Source organism: Lepidochelys kempii, chromosome 8, assembly GCF_965140285.1.
Source record: "Lepidochelys kempii isolate rLepKem1 chromosome 8, rLepKem1.hap1, whole genome shotgun sequence".
In the NCBI taxonomy this organism is placed as follows: domain Eukaryota; kingdom Metazoa; phylum Chordata; order Testudines; family Cheloniidae; genus Lepidochelys; species Lepidochelys kempii.
Window position 1 is genome coordinate 84,590,250 of NC_136387.1, and position 25,068 is coordinate 84,615,317.

The 25,068-nt window shown below is 40.9% G+C and overlaps 1 protein-coding gene across 12 annotated transcripts in view; it reads left to right on the forward strand.

The window, feature by feature from the left end:
• The window catches only part of SLC44A5 (solute carrier family 44 member 5), a 183,419-nt gene that overhangs the window by 99,243 nt on the left and 59,108 nt on the right, over positions 1–25,068 (forward strand). For 7 of the 12 annotated variants that reach the window (XM_073357318.2, XM_073357317.2, XM_073357327.2 and 4 more), the window contains exons 1-2: positions 3,069–3,221; positions 4,511–4,559. The exons of 1 other annotated variant lie outside the window; for it this stretch is intronic. In XM_073357318.2, the coding sequence (XP_073213419.1) occupies positions 3,161–3,221; positions 4,511–4,559 (110 nt within the window). In that variant the 5' untranslated portion in view covers positions 3,069–3,160. Of the gene's footprint in view, positions 1–3,068; positions 3,222–4,510; positions 4,560–25,068 lie in introns of those variants that run through there. 4 more of the 12 variants (XM_073357319.2, XM_073357321.2, XM_073357320.2 and 1 more) reach the window with 1 other exon arrangement.

Here is a 25,068-nt window from a genome sequence, read left to right on the forward strand (position 1 = left end):
GCATGAGAAACTGCTCATAATGACTTGTATACAACAGTGTCTACACTATCCCCATACTGACGCGTGGTTGTCAACTGAAGTGCTACGCCTCTCGCAGAGGTGGAATACAGAAGTTGACTTTACAAGCCCTTTGGGTTGGCGGAAGGGACTCAGTAATGTAGACACATACATTATTAATTCTACCTAACTCGGCTCATGTTGACCTAACTTTGTAGCATAGACCAGGCCTTATACTACATTGTCTCACACTTCTCTCATAATCAGCTGTGCCATACAGAGAGAAAACATAATTTTCTAGCTGTCATCATTGTAAGGAAACAGCAAAATCTACCAGGCTAAATTCATCCTTTATTTTAGTCCAGGTAAGTGAATGGAATTTTATTGGGGACAGATTTAGCCCATAATCTTTTTACCAGGATTATAGTTTGGAACGCAGACTAAGGCCCTGATGCTGCATACAGTTAAGCATTTTTATAGCTTTAGGCACAAGAACCTAATGGGACTACTCACGTACAAAGTTCCTTGCATACGTTAGGGCTTGCAGAATTAAGGCCTAAGGAATTTGGGTCTGGATCCATAAGGGACTTAGCCTGACTAATGAAACGCCTTTTAGACCCCTAGGAAATCATTGGAATAACAATAGGATCCACAAAGCCCAGAGCTCCGAGTGGAAGCTGGAACCCCAAGTCTATATTTGAAAATATAGAAAATGTCCAAGAATATTTAATTGAATGGTATTCTATTATTGTTTAACCAGGTGATTAAAACCATGGTTAATTGTGATTAACTTTTTTAATTGCTCGACAGCCCTACTTATAAGATGACCACCACCTCTTCCTCCACTTCCAGGCTTTCGAATAGGGTCTGATCTGGTAGGTGTGCGCCGAGGACACTTACCAGATAAGGCCCTGCAGAGAAAATAGGCAGGTGAACACCTAACTTCCCAGGTTGTTGGATTGTGCTGGGGCTTAGGTGTCTGGATGTCAGAGTGAAGTAGCAGCGCTCATGTGCCCGGAGGCAGAAAGGTAGGCGCCTTAAGAACTCTTACCCTGCAAATTTTTGTGCTGTCAGTTTAGGTGTTTACAGAATTAGGCAGTAGCTAAGGTGGGGGGTTTGTTGAACTCAGGGTTACTTAAAACTGGGATTTAGGTGCCTAAATTTGGGGTTTAGGATGATGCTTTACCTCTGTGGATCTGGGCCTTGAGAGTTGAAGTTGTCAGGTAGATTTGACAATGACACTAATTGAAGTTGTTACTAATGTTTCACATGGCTAGTTTACATCAGAAATGGGAAGTCAGCCAATGGAATTATTACAAATCTTCAAAGTTTTGTTAAAGAACATAGCAGTTAAAATTAACTCTGGATGAAATATAATGCTGGGTTAAAATAGCACTGGTAACTTTTTAAGCTGTTAAATTAAAACATTGGAAAACAGATAAATGCCTTATCTTATGGTGCTGTTTTGGAGAAGGGATTAGGTGAGCTGTTCTGAAGATACAAACTGCTTATATCAGGTATTCCAGCGGGGAGAGAGAGAGGAAAGTACAATTAAAAGTTTAAATGTGTAGTCTATTTGGAAAAGGAATTTTGAGAAGACAGTCATGAATCTTATGTACATTGTATTTTTATATATTATTTTTTTTCATTTGTATGAAGCAAACATGTTTGGCACATGTATATAATCTATTTGTAATGCATTAGATAGATATGGGAATTTGTGCTGTAGTAATACATATATATAGATAGTATTGTGTACAAAAGCTGTATTTTTCTTCCTTCTGCATGAAAAAAATGAGTAGTAATGTATTTTAAAATATATTTTAACATTTTAGAGAGAAGTAGGTAATCTTTCAGATAGCACAAGACTAGGCTGCTTGTGGATTTTGGGAGTCCCATTATGTCTTGGAGAGGCTGAGCCTCAGCCACTCAAGACAGGTGCTGATAGAGGGAGGAAAAGCAAAGACAGACCAGTAAAGCTAGCAGAACTGCTTTTGTGGGAATTTTCTACTGACCTTAATAGACAATGAGATCCTTTCTAGGTAATGTTTCAGTTGCCCTATAGAATTCTATGGCAGGGGTATGATTTTCTATTAGAATTTGGAGATTGGTTTTCAAATTCCTTGAAAAATATCATACTGTCTATTAAATTCTGTGGGTTTTAGAATGAATTTTGTAGAAGCCTATTTAGTATCTATAGAACTTTGCTGATTTCATTCCTATGAAATTCTATAGGTCTTTTAGGGGGCGGGAGGAGGAGGAAAGAGGTCTAGAAAAATAGGTACATTTACTATAACACTCAGAATGAGCCTTGATAAAATAGGAGTGAACCAGTAGAAAAGAGAAAGTTTTGGAGGTCATGAGAAAGATGCTATATTTTTCAGTGAGAGATTTTAAATTAAGGTTTTTCTTGGCTCTTTTTTTTCCTTGAAGAATGTTCATTTTTGGTTTCACACTGCTTCTTCCAAACCCTCAGGGGCTTATTATGAGTTTAATGAACAAAACCACAACTTCAGCAAAAGCAAATTTTCTGCTTAATTTGAAACCTGAATTAATCTGCAAAATACCAGGTATCAAATGGTTTTGGGTTTTTTGTGTTTTTTTTTTTAACTGAGCATGGGGTGGGGAAGGAGTTGCAAAGAAACCATTTTATTTCAAACGAACACTTGCAATTATATTCTCAGTGAGTAGTTATAGGAATAAAGCTACAAGCCCAAAAGGAATTGAAACAGCATTGAACATTTTCTCTGTTATGAAGTATGACTCTAGAAGAAACACATTGGGAAGAGTGCTCTGTTTAAAATAACTGCAGAAATAGCCATGGATAACGTCTTTAAAAAAAATCACACTACTTTCCTTATTTTGGCCAGATGTATTTTATAACTTATGCTCATAAGACATCTCTGATTAATTTGTTAACAGACGCCTGATAACAGTGAAGTTGTAGCAAGGAATATCTGGTTATAGGTACTGGTATCATTTATATCATAGCTGATGTTTATTTTTGTTACTATCATTCTCAAGCCCATATATCAGCCCTGATACAGTTAAACTTTTGTTATCAAAAATAGCACTTCTACAAGCTTGCCATTCTCTGGGGTGAGGCTTGCTGTTGACCATACAGCCCAGTCCTGCGCTCCTTTCTCATGTACTGCTCCCATTGATGTCTGTGGTGGATTTTGTTGTCACAACAAGGCCTGCAGGGCCTGGCAGAATAAAAGAGTGTAAGTGGCAGGATGGTTTGCCAGGTGGATTAGCAAAAACCTTAAAAACCAACAAAAGTTGCCTGTGTTCTTCTTTGAGGCTTTCAGCAGGGCATTCAGCAAGAAACAGTTTTAACAAGCAAACAAAACAATTCATCTGATGCTGCAATATAATAACAGAAACTCCAGCCTGTGTCATCACTTCACTCCTGTATGAGGTTTGGCATCTTTCTTACTCCAGAATAGGGGTGCTGGAACAATTTGTATACTAGGGGTGCTGAGATCCATTGAACCAAATTGTAAATCCTGTATATGATGGAAACCACTTCAGGCCAGGAGAGGTGGCAGCACTCCTAGTTCCAGCACCCATGCTACAGAATGTCCTCTCCTTCTGTGTTTCAAGCATCCAGGCCTGATTCACCATTGCTTGACACCCAGTGAAATCATGCAGTGCAATTGCTACCTATTTCAAGTAGCAGGATGTAATGTTCCATTCACTTTGCACTGGTATAAATGACTACAGAAGATGAAGGGCAGCGGTAAATCAGACCCATAGAGGTTTCCTTCCCAGCCTGCTGGGCAACTTGACTGGCCCGCAGTCTCCAGGATTGCCTCATTATCTCCTATGAGCACCTGTGCAAAGGAAGGGCAAACTGAGCTAACGTTAATCCCCTTGTAGGCTAATGACCGTATATTACCCCTCCATACTGCTGTGATGTGGCATTGGCTCCTGTAAAAGCCATTGATCCCAAGCAGCATGGTGTAAAACCCTGGGGTGAGCATAATTCTGTTAGCCTCCATATAGATTCTGTAGCTGCATGGGAGCTGCAGACATGGCTCCAGATCATTAGCTTTCTTGAAGGGTGATCCAGTGGTTAGGGCATTCACTTCTTATTAAGGAGACACGGGTTCAACGTTCAATTCTCTGTTCTGCCACAGTCTCCCTGTGTGACCTTGGGCAGATCAGACTGTCTCTGCCACATTCCTATCTGTAAAATGACGTAACAGCACTTCCTTACCTCACAAGAGTGTTGTGAGGATGAATACGTTAAAGATTGTTTAGTACTAAAGTAATGGTGGCTATATAAGTACCTAAGATAGATAGATACCCCAAAGCTCTGACCTCTGCTGCAATCACAGAGCAGGTCAAAGTAAGCAATGAGATACTGGTATTGCTCCTAAGAATTAATTTACTAGAATGGGTTACACTGGGCATCTTGGAAAGATGTTCCTGAAGGACTGCTGTTAAAAGAACATAGTTCATATTTTTACCAGGATCTGTTTTTTATAATATCTTATTTTAAATGCAGGTGAACCAAGGAAATTTGACCCAAAGTTCAGAGGACCTATTCACAACAGGTAAATATTTTCATTTAGTATATTTGTACTCTGATTAGTTTTACTGTAAATAGAGAATTAAGAATGCCTTTAATAGAGAAATGATGCTTGATTTGGCTCAGATGTCATCCTTTTTTTATTTTTATTTTTATACAAGGAGAAAGTGTGGGAGTTCATTCTTGCTATAATTCAGGACTTCCAATTGCTAGGGGGAGTCAGTGGGTGTACACCAGGGGAACTTCCAACACCACCCCCATATCCAGGGCCAGCCCTTCTTTGTGCAATACCTTCCTTATAATATTACATTGATTTTAGTTTGACTACTCCTGAGTATTACTTGGCATGAATCAGGCTCATAATCATTGGACTGGTACCGGGGCCCAATCTTGCAGCTCTTACTCACCTGAATATTACTTACTCACATGAGTAGTCCCATTGAAGTTGGAGGGCCTACCTATGAAAGCAAGGATTACAGAATCAGATCCCAAATGTTTCAATCTAATCATATGTTTAAGCAGCTGCCTAATTGTGACATCCCATGAGCCTGAGGAGTTGTGACGTTCTGAAGCTGGTGACCAAGAAAAAAAACAGCGTTCCAGGCTTTGAGCTTGATCCTGCAGTGCTGACTGAGGTGAAATTTCCATTAGAGCTAATGGAAGTTTAGGATGCTCAACATCTGTCAGGATCAGACCTCACTGCTTTACAACAGTTCTTGGGCAGCCTAATAAGTTAACTACAATGCTTGGTTTTATCAGCCTGTTTACTCTGTGATTCACTATTAAACAAATATGCCATTACCATGTAAGTTCTATTGCAGCTTCGTAGAGGAACCACTATGTCATGTAAACTCAGTGGATTTTATAACGCTCTGGGGAGAAATGCAATCTAGGGACTAGATATTTTTCCTGATGTCATAGAGCCTTTTTTTTTTCAATTAATGTGTAATTTGTGGACTTTTACTTTTTTCCTAATCCTTAATTTTTTCTGAATAAACAAGCAGCAAGTGGGAGGAAGATTCTCCTTGACAGTTTTTTTCCCTCTTCTGTTCCTGATCACCTTTTAATGATAATGTCCTATGATATCAGAGAAGCATCCGTATAATTCCAGATTCTGGACATATTTTTAAATCATTTTTATAACTAAAAAAGCTAAGTTTCCAGTGGCCACATTGGTATTACTATTGGCTAAAATTGTTCCCAACCCCAAATCATCCCCTTGTGATGAATTGGTTAGTGTGCATGTGTGAGCTTGCCTCCCATTGGATTAAATCAGAATAGTTCAATTGTGTATCCTCGGACCTATTCTTCTGACAGCTAATGAAGATTTCTCTTCTATGAAACACACACACAGGATGGTCTAGTGATCAGAGTACTAGCTTAGCACTTGGAAGACCCGAGTTTAGTTCCTTGCTCTGTCACAAGCTTCCTGTGTGATCTAGGGCAAGTCAGTGAGCCATTCTGTGCCTCAATTCCCAGCTATAAAATAGTGATGATAGCACTTCTCTATCTCAGAGAACAGCTGTGAGGGTAAATTTATTAAAGACTGTGAAGTGCTCAGATACTGCTATGATGGGCACCATATGAGTAACTTAGATCTACCATATACATAACAGGAAAATGGTAGAAAACATTATTATGTTACAGAAAAAGTCCTCTTAGATACCTCCCTCCTAAAGGAGTGTAAGACGTTTATTAAAGTGCAATGAGCCATAACAGGCAATAGAAGTTCCCCAAGTATGGAGCTGGACCTAATATCCTGCACCAAAATTCCAAGCTAATTTAATCCAGCTAGTGGCTCCAGTGAACCAAGACATCCTCAGAGGAACTCCCTGCAGAGTCGAAAGCAGTCAGAGGGACATTGCTCTGGCCTCTGTTTGTGGCCCAGGGACTTTGGAAGCCTTCTACTTCCTGTAGGGGAAGGAGGGTAACAAAGGAGGTGTAGACATACCTTTTGCCTATATGAGCAAGAATTCTAAAAACATGTGTGCAAGGCAAATCTGGTCTCCATTGGTACACACCTGGCCACAGGACGTGTAAATCGGTATGTGTATAGTAGGTGGGGGAAAATGTGTCTCTAGTCCCTTCTGATAAACAGACTGACCTGGTCCTAACTTCATAGGTAATCTGTTTGTATTGTTAGGAGAATAACGCTGTGCTCTTTTTTGCATATGGGAGGTACCTGAGACTCCCAACTGCCAAGTTGTTCTTGTCAATAACTGAAGGCGTGGTTGCAGAAATAATTGTAGCAATGGCACATCCCATGATGGCTGTAGCAGAAGCTGATAACTAGCTGATAGAGAGGGCTATAGATTATTTTATATTTATCCCTGCATCCGCCTTAACTAGTCACCCTAAATATCAGTTTGCAATATTGTAGTCCTTCTACGTTCTCAGCTGGGCAAAGGGATCTGCAATGTGGTGCTCCATTGAGGTCCATGGGACTCTGGGCAAAGGAGCCTAAAACAGAGGCCTTGGAAGATTTCTTCCTTTAGTACTCTATCTAAGTTTAAAGAGTGATTCTTCTTTGCAAAATAATGATGCAAAATTGGCATTGTGAGGTTTCATGTTCATTATGTCTCTGTGATTCCATATAAAATGTGCTCAGTTCACAATAAAAATATTTTGTTTTGAGTCTAATTGCTAGGGGACTTCCAGATTTGCAGATGTGAAAATCGCGATCATGGACTGTGAAATCTGGTCTCTAGCTGACCAGCTCGGAAGGCAGAGTGGAGAGAAGCAGCTGCTGGCCAGGTGTCGAGCTCTGAAGGCAGTGCCTCTGCCTGCAGCAGCACAGAAGTAAGGGTGGCAGGGTATGGTATTGCCACCTTTACTTTTGACTGCTGCTTGCGGCAGTGCTGTTTTCAGAGCTTGGTGCCTGGCCATCAGCTGCTGTTCTCCAGTCGCCTAGCTTCAGGCATCACTGCCAACAGCAGCTGAATAGAAGTAAGGGTGACAATATCGGGACCCCCCTACAGTTGGCTTATGACCCCCTTTTGGGTTGGGGCCCCCAGTTTGTGAAATGCTGCAGAGAAATCACACATTTTTTGTGTGTTGGTCACGCATAAATAGCAAATTTCGCAGATGTGTTAAACATCTGCGAAATGTATGCTATGACCAACCCGCCAAAAAATGTGTGATTTCTCTGCTATTTAAGTAGACCCCTACTAATTGCCAGTTCTGTAAACACTATCTGGAATCTGTGAGTCAAGCTGAGTTCTTAGTAATTTGTGCTTCATCATCACAAATACCAGGTGGGCTGAGCTGGGAGGTGCCTGTTTTCTGCTGCATGCTTTCCTGGGGATTGGATGGATGTGCAATGAGAAGTGGCTGCTGTAGAACCAGCAGTAACTCTCCTCTGCACCTGCTATCCTGCCCACAACTTGTAATAATAAGGGATTTAGAACACAGGGGAAAGGAGGCAATGAAAATCTTCCAAGGCTTCCAAGTAACCCAGCTTGCTGGGGAAGGAGGGTGTAGGTTGAGGATTGGTGAGGTTGCTTCACTGACCTGGATCCATTCCATTTGCAAGCCACACTCATTACCTCTGTACTGGGACATTTGTTTTACCATCCTGTGGCTTTATCTTTAGGAGAGCAGCATGTGGCCCAGTGACTGTGGTACAGATCTTTCCACCATGCGTTAGTTAGCTGTGACGATTCCTGTGTTTTCATTTCTTTTTGTCCCTTTTAAAAGGAGGGAGAGTCATTGGCAATCACTGATTGCACATACTTAAACTGTTAAACCCCAGTAGTGGGTGAATGGAATGTTGAAGTAGCTTAAGGGCAAGTCTACACTACAAAATTAAGTTGACCTAAGATACATTGGCATACAGCCACCACAGTAATTAAACTGCTTTTGCATGTCCACACTATGCTCCTTGTGTCAGCAGTGCACGTCCTCACCATGAGTGCTTGCACCGATTCAGCGTGGGGCATTGTGGGATGGCTTCTGAAAGGCAGCAACAGTTCATGTAAGCAATGCAGTGTTTACAGTGACACTGCATCAACCTAGTTACATCAACCTAAGTGCTACGCCTCTCGCAGAGGTGGAGTTATTGAGTTGGTGTCTCAGGCAAGTTACCGCAGTGGGAGCTGCATTTTAGTGTAGACACTTACCAAGTTGGGTTGAAGTAAACTGCCTCACATTGACGTAACTCTGTAGTGCAGACCAGGGCTAAGTGTATAGGCTTTGCTAATACTGTTGTTTTGGGGGATGTTGTATGGGGATTTTGTTGTGTTTCATGAAAAAGCTATTTGAATTAAAAGGATTAAAATGTAATGGCTGAGCTGAGTGACTCTCAGCCAAACAATTCATGCTAATTCCAAGATGATGTTATCAAAAAGACATCTTTAATTGCTATGATAACAAACTGCCGTCCTCTAAATTTATGCAGTTCTCATTCTGCTCTTTCTGAGACTGTCTGCTTGCCTCTGTCCTCAATCAAAATGTGCAGCATAATGTGGAAATGTCAGGAAAAAGAAAAGGGTAGTATCCATCCTAAAACTAGAAGAAATATATTAGTTCTGAAACATTTCCCCCTTTGTTATAAAATCTCCTGTCAGTACAGTCTAACCCCAGTGCATTTAGTGGTCAGTGCTGCAGGGGAAACATGTCTGTTAACACTCAAGTGGGTTGAGTAGGTTACAGGGAAATTAAAACTGGAAAGAATACAGCAAAGAGAGTATGTGGAATTGCTAATTTTTTTCTGAATACAAATGCAACATTGAAAATATATTTGACACTGGCATTTACCATCCTCTTGGTGAACAGAGTAAATAAGAGAGCCATCAATTATTTATCAATTTTATTTTTCTCAGCAGAAAAATGATGGCAAAGATGAAAATTGCAGCATAGTTATATTCAAAGCTGTCCCTTAAACACACACCATTCTTTTTCACCCACAGATGTATTTCTTCTTTTCCTTTCCCTTCCTAAAATGGATAGTTTGGAAATAAATGGAAAATCAAGAATGTTAGTTTAGGGAATAGATCCTAATATAAGAACTCTGTTCACAAATTTGGCAATGAGACTTTGTAAGTCTGTGTTTGTGTATGTACAGAGGAATTTAAGTGTTAGCTTTTGGAATGTTTTACTGTATTAAGTGCAGTACCGATTACTACCAAAATATATTCATGTAAGGATTTGAATGTTACTTCGCAAAAGCTAGTAAAATCCCACACTGCAGCAAAATAACCTGTGGTATCTAGGTTCTAGGGCTTGAATTGGGGACAGCAGTAGCCTTTAATCTCCATTTCCTGGATTTTTGGGGACTAGATTGCTCAAAGGAATGGTAATGACATATAAACATGCATTTACATAGAGGATATATTTGTAATGTAAATGTTAGATTTATGGGTTTCATAAGGGATAGTTTGGATGGAGTCAAGAAAGGTGTGCATAAGAGGGACTTGGCCACTGGGGAAGGTAAGAGAGGAAGTTGCCTGCTCCTCTATCTTATGTTTTCTGTGCTTTTATCATTTTTTTTTGTTTTCCTCAGTTCTCCCCCCACCCCGCTCACCTTCTCTCCCTTCCCCAGTCTGTCAGTCTTCTTCTCCTTTCTCTCCTCTCTTGAGCACTCAACTTCCTGCCTCCCCCTTTTCTGCTGCCACAATCTCCCTCTTGCATTCACTCTGAGTCCTCTGTGTCCTTCCTGTCAAGCCCTGCCACAATCTGTTGCTCCCCATGGTGCAGCAGAGGTGAGCACAAGCATGGATACCAGCCAAGGGTGGTAGACAGCCACCTATATATAGTAATACTGGTAAAAAATGAGTTGTCTGCAGGCTCATCGTTCACAGCATTGTCCAGACTGACAGGACACGGATCTGACTCTGCCTGCAGGGGAAGGTGCAGTTGGAGGTGGGTGCTCATTCTGAGATTTCTCAGTGGGCAGAGTGGAGTGTGCTTGTGGTGGGGTGGTCCTTAGAGTGCCTAAGCATTTACCCAGCATGGCATCAGTTCCACCAGCGCAGCTGTCTGGCAGCTCTTTCTCATAAACAGTCTGTTGGGGGATTTACAAGGTTCCCGGTGAAACACAGAGGCAAGCTGTGAAAACCGGGACGCTCCCCATGTTCAGGAGCACATGGCTACCCAATACATTCTTTAAATGGGTATGTGGTTCTTTGTCACAATGATAACCAGATTTTTCACTGATGGAATTAAGCAGAGAAATGCTTCTCCAGTGCTCTGCTTAAACAGTGTGCCCAGCAGGAACACATTTCTAGAGGTAAATAGCTGTGCATTTATTCTTCCTCATTGTTATAGTGGATGATAAATGGGGAAATTAGTATTGACATTTGTGCATGCTTAGATTCATGTGGTGTGTTTTAAACAGTGGGATGCTGAGTTTGACTGCTCTCTTTGTAGGGCTAAAAGCCTGATCTAAAGAGTGAGGCTGTTTTGCCCTGTACTGCTGGTACAATCTGCACTTAAAGCCAGTGTAATCCAGCCTCAGTGCAAGGAGGATCCTTTCTCGGCAGAGAACTAGCATAGAGGATATTAGGCCCCTCCATCTCCCTTCTTTCGGGCAGCATGGCAGAGAAAAGGTGCTGCATAAAGGAGGCCTGGACAGGACAGCTCGATTTCATACTGATCCCAGCCTGCAGTTTCCGCACCTTGGGACTGTTTTTGGTCAATGTAAGTTAGAGTAGCCCATAGGCTGCTCCAGGGGCATACAGAAGGGGGGCAAGCAGGGGCATAGTCTCCCCCACCCAATAATTGGTGTGGGACGCAGAACACCTCCTGGGTGGCGGCGGGGAGAGTGAGAGCGTGGGCTTGGAGGAGTTCGCTCTCCCTGTCGCAGCCCTGGGGCTGGAGGAGTTCGCTTTCCCTGCTGCAGCCCCAGGGGAGAGGAGCTCTCTCTCTTTCCCCGCCGCAACCCTGGGGCTGGAGGAGTCTGAATTCCTGCGCACACCCCAGCTGCTGCTCTAACTCAGTGCAGGGGGAAAGGCCCTGACTGAAGAAGGACCAGAGGAGTGCAAGGTGAGTTTTAAGGCCCTGTTGTGCACACACACATTGCTGACTTACACTGTGTGCTGTTCAGCTGTAGCTGGGTGTCTGTCCCCCAGCTTTTAGTCCGGTAATTGCCAGAGTCCCACAGACACAAATCAGAACATGTCTTTAGGTTTCTTCTCTACCTTCAATTTAGTGTTGTTCAGTTGCATGGAGTAGCCCAGTCCTAGGGTGCACAGGTAGAATTAGGATAAAAGGCTGCTACTTTGTGATCAGTGACCTATAATAAAAGCTGGTGGCTGTGGGGGAATTTTTCTTTACTGGTATTTAAACTGTGAGGCAATGTTTGTACTATTGCGTAGATGGAATTATATCTTAAATATGGATGAACTTCATCCCTCTCAAGTTCTAATGCCAAATGTCATTTTAAAACATTAGAGGGGCCATTTAAAACATGTATCAGCTAAAGCAGGAAGTGAAAGTGATAAATGTAAATAGAACAGATTTCAAAATTAGATGATAACCTTTTCAGGGGAGGGGCCTGTGTACAGTGCAGAGTGCAGTGGAGTCCTGTTCTGACTGGGGACTTTGGGCCCTCCTACAATACTAATTCTTTGATTCCAAGGGCAGAAGTGACCCTGAGATGTAGTCTGATTTCCTGTTTAACGCAGGCCAGAGAATTTCAATATAACAACGAAGTTTGCAAAAATTGTCCCCAAACATCAGAATTGTGTAAGATTAAATTAAGGTTCCATACATTAGAAACTGCTTTTTTTGGAGCTGTTTTCATGGGCAGATTTTTGTTTTAGGGATTTCACAGGCATTGTTGCACTTTTGAAGGCCAATAAGGAAACATGTAAACTATTTGGACTGGTTTCAGAGTAGCAGCCATGTTAGTCTGTATCCGTAAAAAGAAAAGGAGTACTTCTGGCACCTTAGAGACTAACTCGATGAAGTGACCTGTAGCTCACGAAAGCTTATGCTCAAATAAATTTGTTAGTCTCTAAGGTGCCACAAGTACTCCTTTTCTTTTTACTATTTGGACTATGACTATAAATAATGTATGTTTCTTCACCGCTGCAGCCAATTAATCTTTACAAGCAATGTTTAATAAAACTCTCAGAAGATTTTTACTTAATATTAAATTAGTTATCTGAAAAAATAGAGCTCCTAACACAGTACAAGTGGTACCTATATTTTCTGTGTGCCTTCAGAGAACGTCTGAAACCCAGCAATTAGAGCAACCCTACTAACCTAAATAGAGATGTCCTCAGCTGCTCTCTGATAGAAAGTTCTGTTTGGACACAACATGTGCAGAGTTTAGCTGTTTGGAATAACATGACTGGCAACCTTCCCATTCCAGACCCGTGCACAAAATGTTGGTATCTACAAGAAGTTTACAATGGGAACTTTAAATGACAAGCCCCTAAGATAGTGGTTTTCAACCTGTGGTCTGTGAACCCCTGCCAGTCCACAGACTATGTCTAAGATTTCCAAAGGGGTCCACACTGCCATTCAACATTTTTTTAGGGGTCTGCAAATGAAAAAAGTTTGAAAACCACTGCTCTAAGAAAACTAGTTTGAGATTAAATATATGGTTATTAAGGATAAATGATTTCAATTAATCAACACATCCCAAGGTGTCATTTCCACCTTTTTACAAATTGCAGAGATAGTGAAGGAGAAGCTATATTTTATTCTGACAAGGTGAGATTTGTTAAGTGTTGAAAACCTTTCTGTTCAACTTAAACCACAGTTGAGTGACTTATGATTTAGGCATGGCATTTTTCTTATTATTTTTACTTGTTCTTCCCAGGAAATACTGGACCACAGTTCCATCATGAGAGTAGGGAAGTGTGATACACATTCATGATTGTAAGTGACACTGCCCTATATTGCAGGCTTAATAGTGCTGCATTGACCTTCCCCTATACCCAACTCTTGAATCCTTAAAGGAATTAGTCGGTGAAGTCTGCCAGAGTATGTGAACAGCAAACTCAGTAATTGGAGCCAAAGGAAGGCCTTAAAGATCACAGGCACCCAGAGAAAATATTGTTCAGTCTATATGGTTATGGAATAGTAAGAAAAGGCCACATCATTTAGTGATTTATTGGGTATTCTTAAACTCAGAAAACTGCATTTGCCAACAGAAGTTGGAGGGGTTCACCACCTCTCAGGATCAGGCCCTACAGCAACGGTGAACACTACCTAGTTTCACAGTGCTACAGGCAATTGGTTTTCTCCCAGACACTAAATTGAACTCTTTTAGTGATGTTTTGGGCTGCTTTGTCAAATGAACTGGATTTTATTGAATGGTCTCAGTGCGTCACGTTGAGAACAGAGGCGTCTGAGTATGTCACATGGGAGGCTAGCCACGATGTATTCATAAGAAGTTCAGTAATCCATGTTGTGCTTATTTAGGAATAAGTTTCACAAATGCCATTTTGAAGTATTTTAACAGGTTACTAAATATAACTTTGATGACAGTGCTGTTAGGTGCAAAACCACAAACTTCTCCAGTTTTTCTTTCAGCACTTAGACTATTTTCTTGTACGAAATGCACAGTTGTCTTTCCATCCAGATTTTCTTTAAACTGCAGCAAGGGATTATCTCTAATGTCATAGCACATTTTTGAAACTGCTGTTATATAACTGAATCATCAAGCTACTTTTGTCTGTCATTTCGGAGTTGGTCTGAACTATTCCCTTGGTTATTTTTCCTCCCTCTTTTATATAGTTTCTTTATTTTCTCATGCGTTCCTCTTTGCTTAGTGGTGTTCCCTGTTATCTCTTGAAGAACACCATTTCTCTTTGAGGTGGTTCCTAGCTCATGCTATCCTTGAAAGCAACTTTAAATTTAAAACCAACAGTCCAGCTGACTGAAGATTGTAAGACCCAGCTACTTGTCTTTTCGGCATATTTAACTTGGTAACGTGTTTGCAGTTCATGAACCCGTTTTCCTTTGTGCATAAATGAATGTCTCTTAGCTATACACTCTTAGGGTCATGGAACTTCAAAGAAGAGCTGAGGTCTGGTGAGAAAGGGGACTCCCAGCTTGGAAATCAGGAGCAAAACTTTAGCATGCTGTATCCACAACAAAGTGGAGGGCATCTACAAGAAAGGCTTTGATGTGTAACTGGTTTTTTTTTCTTCCTGCCTGGCCCCTAGTAAATTCCACTAGTTGTGATTTTATTTCATTTCCTCTATAGCAATGCCTCTTCTTGGACTCTTCTTTCCTTCCCTACCATGATGCTCTAGGAAAATGGTGATTTCCTTTTCTTCAGAACTCTTTATGTTCCTTCTTTACTTATCTCGAGCGTACTTAAGGATAGTTTCACGGCTAAAGCACAAAACTAGTTGCTAGAAGGTCTGGGTTCTGTCCTCGTCTCTGCCTCAATTTTCCCTTATGTAAGATTGGAACAATAGTAGTTAACTAACTTATAAGGTTTATAAAGCACTTTTGAGATGCTATAGAAGAAAGGCAAATATTTTATCATTCAAGGTTCAAACCTTGGCATGGAGCCTTCTGTGCAGTAGAACTTTGCCTTTGCTGCCTTCTGCAAGGACAGGTGGCCTGACCCACTCCTATTCCTTCCTGGATTTAAATGAGTGTGGAATTTGGGGACCAAACTGAAAAAGAAAAAAAGTAATCCAGTTTGATCTGACCTGAAACCATTTTTTTCAAGATTTTTCATCAAATTGAAAAACACAAAAAATAATTTTGAGTCAACAGCGAGTTGACCTTTTTTGGGGGTTTTCACCCTTATTTGTGAGAGGTTTTTTATATTGACCACATTTCAAAATATATGTTGTTTTGAAATGAAAAACTCAAGCCAAAATGTTTTGAAATGGTCAAAATGAAAATCAATTTTTTTTTAGTGGCCCACACAAGTCGCACCCTGGCAGGGTCCTGCCCCCAAACAAGAGGCAAGCCATGAAGAAACAATCAGAATTTTAAATTCACAGCCTATTTTGGAGCAGCTCTTCTAAAACTAAAAACAAGCAACTAGATATCATTATTGAGGTTTGTCCGTCTTTAAAAACAAAACCCTTAAAAGCTTGGGCTGGGTAGTTAAAGGAGGAAGAGACTGCATCAGGAAAGATACAGGATGAGAGTAAATGTTTTTTACATGTGGCCATATAGAGGCAAGTTCTTACTTACTAGTCTTATTTCCTTTCTTCTTTTACTACTAATTTAATACGGATTTGTAAACAGCAGTTGAAAGCTAAAGAGTGCTGTGTTTAGAGCTCTGGGACAGCTTTGTCCTTTTGTTACATTTTAGTTGGCAGTGGGTAGTGCCTATAGTGGCTGTTGAGTACAGGTAACAGATAAATCCCATATCAATCAATCAATCAATATAATCTCACTTTCAGACTCAGTTTCCTTCCTTCTCTCGTCTCCCCTTTTCTCTGATTGTTTTGTAGACTGATAGATTTTAAGACCATTATGATCAAGTGGTCTGCATAACACAAACCTTCTGCATAACACAAACCACAGGTAGAACCTTGCCCATTAATTTCTGCATAAAGCCTGTAACTTCTGTTTGATCTATAGCATATCTTTTAAAAATATATCCAGGCTTGTCTTAATGACTTCAAGTGATGAAGAATCCACCACATCTCTAGGTAAGTTGTCCCAATAGTTAATTACACTTAGTGTTAATTTTTTGTGTGCCCTATTTCTAGTCTGAATTTGTCTAGTTTCAGGTTCCGCTCAACAGATCTCATTACACCTCTTTCTGCTAAATTTGAGAGTTACCTTCTGTGAGAAATCTTGTCCCCATTTGGGTGCTTGTACACTGTGTTCAATTCACCTCTTATCCTTTTCTTGGATAAACTAAATAGATTGTGTTCTGAAATCTCTCACTATAAGGCATGTTTTTCTGGTATTTGAATCATTCTTGTAGCTCTGTTCTGAGCCCTTTCCAATATGTCAATGTTCTTTTTGAAGCATGGGCACCAATAATGGGCTCATTAATGCCCTTTCTTTCTACAACATTTCTGTCCTCGCCTCTGATCCACCTAGGGTGACCAGGTGTCCTGATTTTATAGGACAGTCCTGATATTTGGGGCTTTTTCTTATATAGGCACCTATTATACCACACCTCCTGTCCCGATTTTTCACACTTGCTATCTGGTCACCCTAGATCCACCTGTCGGCAGCTGGCTGAGACTGAAAATATATCCCATTAAAATGCCAAAGACATTTTCCGTAACCCACAAATCATAGTCCCCAGTTCTGAATCAGTTATATTTCAATATGCTTATGGCATGATTTGAATCTGGAATGGAATCCTGGTCCCATTGAAGCCAATGGGAAAACTTCCATTAGCTTCAATGGAACCAGGATTTCACTTCAAGACACTGTCTTCCTGCATCCCACTTACCTGACTGCACTAATAAAACAGACAGGATTTTTTTCTTCTCTTTATCTGTGTAACCATCTAGAAAATAAACTTATGGACCATACGATGTGTGAATGGCCTTCATGATGATTAGATTTACAGGCAGGTTTGGTGATGTTTTTTATTGTAGCTTCAGACAGAAAATCTGTCTCCAGACTAAAATGCCTGTTTTAATATTCATTATCCTTACACTACAACATAGTTATCAGAATTGGGTTTAACATTCAGACATCTTTTGGTTGAACTAGACTGTGAAAAAATATTTAACCATCAGAATATGAAATATGTTATTATATTCTGATAAGATCCAACAATTTACTATTTTGTTAGAATTTATATCAGCTCAATCCCAGGCTCTGCTGGGAAATGAATCTTAGTTTGGTGCACTTGCACTGTACAAGGCTTATTCAGCATTCAGCCTTCCTATGTTAATCTTTTGGGATATATTTAATATTTAATACTGATAGTTACTGAGAAAATGGAGTTTTTTGAAAAAATCCATTTCAGTCTGCTGATGAGTAGCACAGACGTGAACATAAAATGGGGAAATGATATGCATTGGACTTGTGATGATTGCAATATTTTATTAGAATTGCCTCCGATTTTTTTAAACTTCTCAGAAAATATAAAAGCAAATGTTAGCAGTAGAAGAGAAGATTGCATGGTATGTCAGGGTCACAGCCTCTCCCTCTAGAAACTTAGATTTCAGTCCTGAAATTAGGTCACAAGTCAAATGAATTCCATGGTCCCAGCCTACTTAGTTCTCATGAAGACTTATCCACATTACACAAAATGCTGCACTTCAGCACAGTGGGCAGACTCTGCTCAAAAGAGGCTTCCTAATGGAATAAGTGGGGTCTTGAAGGTCAGAACAGGGATGCATTTGCAGAGCTGTGGAAGGAAGCTTGTACAAAGCATAGCCACACTATGCTTGGCTCTAGCCAACTGTTTTCAGTTCTCCTCTTCACTGAGCATTAAAATTTCACACTAGAAGACTGAGGGGAAACAGCATGATTATGTACTTTGTCTGCAAGCATGGACTTTAAAATATTAAGGATCACATTTTACCCAAAATATGAAAATAAGCTAAAAATAGAGACACTAATTTTGTAACAAAACATGAACAGATACAAATTCTTCAGGTCTTAACCCTTTGTATACACTTATGTGTCTGTCTACACAGATAAATACGATCATACATATATACATGTACAAAATTACACTGAAAATAATATTGAAAATCATCTTCCAAACAGATGGATGGATTCATTCCCATTCAATGCGTCTGGTTTCCTTTTTTATCTCTAGTGTAAATATCGGAATATCTCTTGAGCATGTATTTCTGATGTGCTCAGATTCAAAAAAACTAATTGAAACAAGCTAAAAGCTCTCTGTCCTCAGGATAACACTCCAGCTGGTAAATTAATCCAGTGAGTGTTTGACTGAAGTGGTATGGTTGATTGCAGTCCTCAGTCTGTCTTTCCACAATAATTTTGGGCCAGATGCTCAGCTGGTGTAAATCAGTGTCTCTCCATTGACTTCAGTGGAGCTATATTGATTTACACCAGCCGAGGAGCTGGCACAGTGATTATTTCTGGAGTTCTTAGACAGATCCAATAAACAGTGTGAAAACCACAGAGAGCTGTTCAGCATTTTCATAAATAGTGTATTTCACATTCTGGGGAACAATCCAGACGAGTTGAGGGGTTGTGTCATTGCCTGCCCTGTAACCTTGAGGACCTCAAAATGCTTTGCTGTTTGTAGCTCCAGCCTTACAACCAGCCTACCTGCATGCAGGTCACACCCTAACGGTCTGTGAGCTGGTTCAGCATTTCTGACCCCAGCAGCCGTTCTGCAGACCCACTCTGGCCTTTACCAGCCTGGGTCGCTGTTTGCAGGGTGACCCGAACACACTTTCAGTCCCAGATTTCCCTAAAGTTGTGCGCTCTGCAGTGTCCAGCCCTCTTGTGGACAGATCAGAGAAATAATAAGATTTGTTTGTTCCTGTAAAGAGACACAAATACATGACAGCTTATTAACTTAAGTAGGGATAAATAACCGCTCCCTTTAAACACCACACTGAGTTGGTTTATAATAAAATAAAACATAGGTTAAGTGAAGCTGAGTAAAAGGAATAAAGTTAGAAAGGGTTACTAGCAAATAAAAGTGAAAAAACTAAGTGTAAAACTTAATCTAGCAAGATACAGGCTTTATTCAAGATGGTTTCACTCATCAGTCATTCTTCTTCCCAGTCATGGCTAACTTTCTCCTTTCCACAGAAACACAAGGGGCTGGCTTCTCTTTTCTTCTGAGGTGAAAAATCTTTGCCTAAGCAGGTTTCTCACCCATGTTCAATTCCAGAGACTTCAACCCCATCTTGGTTGAAGGACCCATCTTTCTCAGCTTGCAAGAGCTCTGGTCTATTGTCTGTGCAGTGATGGTGCCAAAAATGGCTTCTGTCCTTGTTTATATCTTCCAAGTTCAAAGAACTGGTTTCAAGAAGGCAGAAGGACCTCGTGCTGTTCTACCCTTTATGTGGGCTTCCCATCCCTCTGTATGATTTCTGTGTAAATGGTGCTTCCATTGTTTCTGATTCCACCATACTTAATTTACAAAGGAGAGAGGTAGATAGCTGGGACATTCCCTCCTGCATGGGCAGACTATATAGCCTAATATCAGTGAGTATCTATAATTCCTTATATAGAGTTAATACATATAGTTCACAATTATATGACTCACTAGTGTGTTATTAGCTTTCAGAAAAGAGCTCACTCTGTACACTTTTATAATACAGCAATATTGTATACAATCAGTTGAATCAATTGCTTATCATTTGAGGTTCAGCATCCCTGTCTTTATAGACCAGTAAGCCTTTGAAATGGATTCTTCTGGAAAAGTAAAACCCAGACCTAGCTCTCTCCTTCTGGGTGTAGACCAGTGTCTCTCAACCTTCTGATACCAGGGATCGGCTTGCTGCCTTCCTAAACTGTGCCAGGGAGATCGCAGGGACTGGTGCCGGTCCACGGACTGGTAGTTCAGAAACACTGGTGTAAACAACGTGCTGTCTTCTCTCCTGCTTGTTAATGTGAGGTTTGCCTCCTCTTCTTGTTACGTTGATAAGTCTGTTTTACTGCTTATATGTATATAGAGGTAAACACAGATTCCTTTGTTTAGGGTAGATCTGTTTAACAACCCCCCACACACACACCTGGTTTGTGTGCAGTATTATTGCAGCCCAGGAAATGACAAGTGGGTGAAGTAATATCTGAAAAGAGCTGTGTAAGCTCAAAAGCTTGTCTCTCTCACCAGCGGAAGTTGGTCCAATGAAAGATATTTATCTCTAAACTCCTGTTTTGAACACATTTTAGTTATAATTCCAGTATACCCATTGTGTACATACAACATGCAAGAATATTAATGATCAGTGAGTTACTAGTTTTCAGATGATACCTCACAAGACATATTTTGTACCAAGGTTTTTTCCGTAGTGTGTAGGGTGTGACTAGAGGGATGCTAACTGTCCGTGTATAACAGGGATTTTCATTCCTGTGAAGTGTTTGTAGCAACGAAGGAAGTGACCTATATTGGGAAAGTCACATAAGTGTGCATTAGCATAAAATCATGATTCATAAAGGCTTCAAGGGTGACTGTCAAGAAATGTTTCAGGCCAGAGCCACACATTTTTTTTGTCTTGACTCTGCCACTACCAAGAATACGATATAAATCATGATGAAGTTTATAAAACACAGCATTATGTCAATGTGGGTGATTGCTGCTTAGATACCTAGGTGATAGTTACCTTTGACTCTACCTTGGATATCCACATCCAATCCCCTTCCTCTTTCCCCACTAGGTTGTGTTTGTGTGTGTGTTGGGGGAAGGGGAGGGGGTTCTCAGAGTTCTGTTCTTAGGTTGCTCCCCTTCTGTCTTTGCCCCCTTTCTCGAAATGATCTTGTCTGTTCACACAGCTCCAACTACCATCTTTTACACCAATGACTCTCAAATCAGCCTTGCTACTCCAGGCCTCCATTGTCCATTCGCGCTCACATCTCAACCTGTCTTTCTGATGGTCTGAAAACCTGAACTTTTTAAAACTGTGCACTCATTAGGGCAAGGCCTGTGTCTTCTGCTGTGATTGGAAAGTGCTTAGCAGTTTATGGGTGCCTCTGCAATATAAATATTAACTTTCAACTTTTTGTGGCTATCTTCCTTAAGGGTCAGGCTGAGGAAAAAACCATAAGTGTTAGTCATTTCCTGAGCTCCATCCAAAACATAAACTCTGCCCACTCATGACTCTAAAATGAGGTGCTGCTCACAATAGATTATGCTGATCTTCGTGATAGGATCATCTCACTCCTTTCTTGGGTACTGTGGTCAGTACTGAAACAGTTGACAATTTAAATGTCAACATCGTTATCATCAGGCTTCAGAGTCAACAACCTGAAGAGTCTGACGCAGAGGAGTGCTGGCAAGAAACAGATTATTTCTTATTGCTAATGGAATTTTAATCAGTGCCTGTATCTTTGGCAACACCCTGGGATCTATATTGTTGTAGTATGTTATACACCCCACTGAGACGAATGGGCTGTTTCACTTTTCTTAGCGCTCCTGTTGCAAGCTCTCAGCAGACATCACTTCATGGCTTTCTTCTGATTCACATTTTGCAGATTTCCTTTGCAACCATAAAGGCTAGAGACTTAATTTTTTTAAATTAAAGCTTTCTGGTGCACAATATTCAGCCACCAAGAAGAAGTACAACTCAGTGAGACAACACGGGCCAGCTCATTTCAACCCCTCTCATTAAAGATTCTCTGAAGAAAACTTAAGAAAATCCAGTGTTTAGGTTGATAGGTTAACAAAGCACTGTTTGCATTAAAACCTCTTTAGTACCTTTCTTGCGCACTTTCTAGTCTCTATAGTAGGAGCGGTATGCTCAAAAGGAAGTATCCCTGAACATACTGAATCTGCCACTAACTCAAATATTTATTCAGCTTTGCTGAATAGTGCCCTTTGGTCTGGCCACACTGTCTGATAAAAGTACCAGCCACTCTATTCAGATCCATACCAGCAGAGATGATCTCTCACTTCAGGCTACAATCAAGTAGGGGAGCCTGAATTCTGTACATAGACCACAAAACAGACAAAAATTCTTTTTCCTACAGCGTGGTTTCTTAGAGGGATTTCAAAACATAGGCATCAGGCCTGCAGAGAATTCTGTGTGAGCAGACCCCTGCACTCAGGCAGAGCTCCATTTACGCTGAGCTCTGAGCAGCGTTGATGCCTTAACGGTCACCTTAGGTTTGTCCACAAAGGAGTGATATTTCCCGTCGTCTATATTTATACATGTAGATTGTGAGCTCTCTGGACGGGGGAAGAGGCTGTCTTTTTGTTGTATGTTTCCACAGGGCCTAACACAAAGGGATCCAGGTCTGTGGGTGCTGTCATAATACTGGTACAACTCTAATATTACGAAGAATGGTTTCTTGCTAGTGCAACATCTTGGACAGAATTGCACACGTAAGACATTATGAACTGTAAAAATAACGAGGGCTCCTTGTGGCACCTAAATTTGTTAGTCTCTAAGGTGCCACAAGGACTCCTCATTGTTTTTGCTGATACAGACTAACACGGCTACCACTCTGAAACCTGTCATTATGTAGAATTAGAGGATGAAGCAAGTAGTCCCCAAGCAGAATCATTAGCCACGAAATGCATGGTTTGTCAGTGAATAAGTGCTTCCAATCTCTGATACTCAATATTCATAAAAAGAAAAGGAGTACTTGTGGCACCTTAGAGACTAACAAATTTATTTGAGCATAAGCTTTCGTGAGCTACAGCTCACTTCATCGGATGGCTCCTACAATATTCGTAGTCATTATTTATTTATCTGAATCCTGTTAACACCTCCATGTACTATGTTATCTACATGAAGACACAGGAACAAAGTGTTTTCTTACTTTGCGCGGCCACATATAACAAAGTGAGTAAGCCAATCCATTTCTGAAAGGTGTTAGAAAGCAAAGCAGTACCCATAAACTAAACAAAATGACAAGAAGTAGGCAATAAAATCTAGCATGGGGGCTAGAAATGTGCACTTATCAAATGAGATTATTTTATTACTTCACCTGGCTAAAATGAATCTGATGGGTTTATCAGTGATTTATTTCTATGGAGACAGCAATGTTCAAGTAGAATAGTCAGGCTAACAACAAAATTTGGGCAAGATATTGGGGTGCAACTGAACTGCAAAAAGGCAAAAGAGCACTGCAAATTTCAAATACAGCCATGCTTTCACAATGACTTTCATGTTGTCCGGTGCATTTTAATTCATGACACAATACAATAAATATTGTCTGTGTGCATTATCATACTCTGTTACAATATCCTGTTATCCATGCAGTCATTGCTGCTGGGAAAAGGTTTGGATGCCATTTTTGGGGGGTGAAAAAAAGGTTATATTTTTCCTTTTGTAATCTTTGTGTGTATTTACAGATATATTATAAAAACGTGGCAGTGATATCCATGTGAAAGACTGCAGGGGCCATATGATAAATTGCATTTATCATGCACTCTCTCCTCAACACTCTGCCCACTAATCCATCTCCCCTAGCATTTATTCTACTGTTTCACCCCCTGAGCAGCTTCCTGCAGTTTTCCTTGTCTTGAATACAAATACAACAACAAAATCAATTCGCCACCAAAATGTTTCTATTTTTTCCCTAAATGTGAGCATTTCCGCTCCAAAACAAAACCAGTTCAAAGCCCAGCACACGCAATGTTCAGTCCTGGTTACAGCAATAAATGTAATCTCCCAATCTCATGTGACCCTTCAGGGCTAGAAATGGGAGCCTAATCCTTTTGGGGAGGGGAGATTCCCAGCATTCTATTTGCTCCAGCTTTGAAAACTCCCAGTGACTTTAAGGGAGTAAAATGATATGTGTGGAACAGTCATTTTAGGTTATTTGGTGAGGTATTTTATATTTTTGTTTTAATTTTTCTGTCCTGCTAAGCCTTGGATTTCTAAGGTGAAATCCTGGTCCCACGAAGTCAGCAGGACTTTTGCCATTGATTCCACTGGAGCCAGGATTTTACCCATGGAAACAAAGGCACCTGTCTGCACAGGCAGAGGGGTGCAAGAAATAGTCCCAAATATTTATTTTAAAACTCTCCAAACCATGCGCAAAATAGTTTCTGTGCAATTATTATAATTATTTAATATTTATATTATAGCAGCACCCAGAGGCCAGGATCAGTTGTGCTAGGGCACTATAAAATCTGTGTCATACCCAGAACAGGAAATGGTGTGAGGTGGTAGAAACATTTGACACTTGAATAACTGCAAAACTTTAAGGGATGAAGTGGCACAAATGGGGATAGGCTCTGATCATACGTAATGTGACGGGGCAAGGCCAGATGGCTATAGAAAAGGAGTGGGAGAAAGATATATTAGCTCCAGTCTAAACAAATCCCTGGTACCAGGACAAGTGAAATGGCAGCTGCTCCAGGTCAATTAAGACACCTGGGGCAATTAAGAACTTTCCAGAAGGCAGGGAGAATGCTAGGTTGATTGGGACACCTGAAGCCAATCAGGGGTTGGCTGAAACTAGTTAAAAGGCTCCCAGTTAGTCAGGTGGGGGTGCATGTCAGGAGCTGTGGGAGGAAGTTGCACTGTTGGAGAGACTGAGCAGTACACACCATATCAGGCACAAGGAAGGAGGCCCTGAGGTAAGGGTGAAGTGGAGCTTGAGGAAGTGAGGGCTGCTTGTGGGAGAAGTAGCCCAGGGAATTATACATGTCATGTTTCTAAAAGGTCAGCTACCATAGCTGATACTATTAGGGTCCCTGGGCTGGAGCCCGGAGTAGAGGGTGGACCTGGGCTCGCCCCCCCCCCCACCTTTGCCCCTTGATTAATCATTGAGACTGGGAGACAACAGAGACTGTGCAAGGAAGGATAACTTCTCCTCACCTCCCTCACTGGTTTATGATGAAAATGGCTCAGTAGACTGTGACCCTTGTCTCTAGATAGAGAAGGGTTATGTGGAGAGTCACAGTGAGCCCCTGAGGCTAGCGAAATCCACCAGGAAATGTGGGACCCACGGAGGCAAGGACAGCGCTTTGTCACAGTAATCATAAATACCATGTGTACAAGAGGGTTCTGACAACAAGAGACTTATAATTA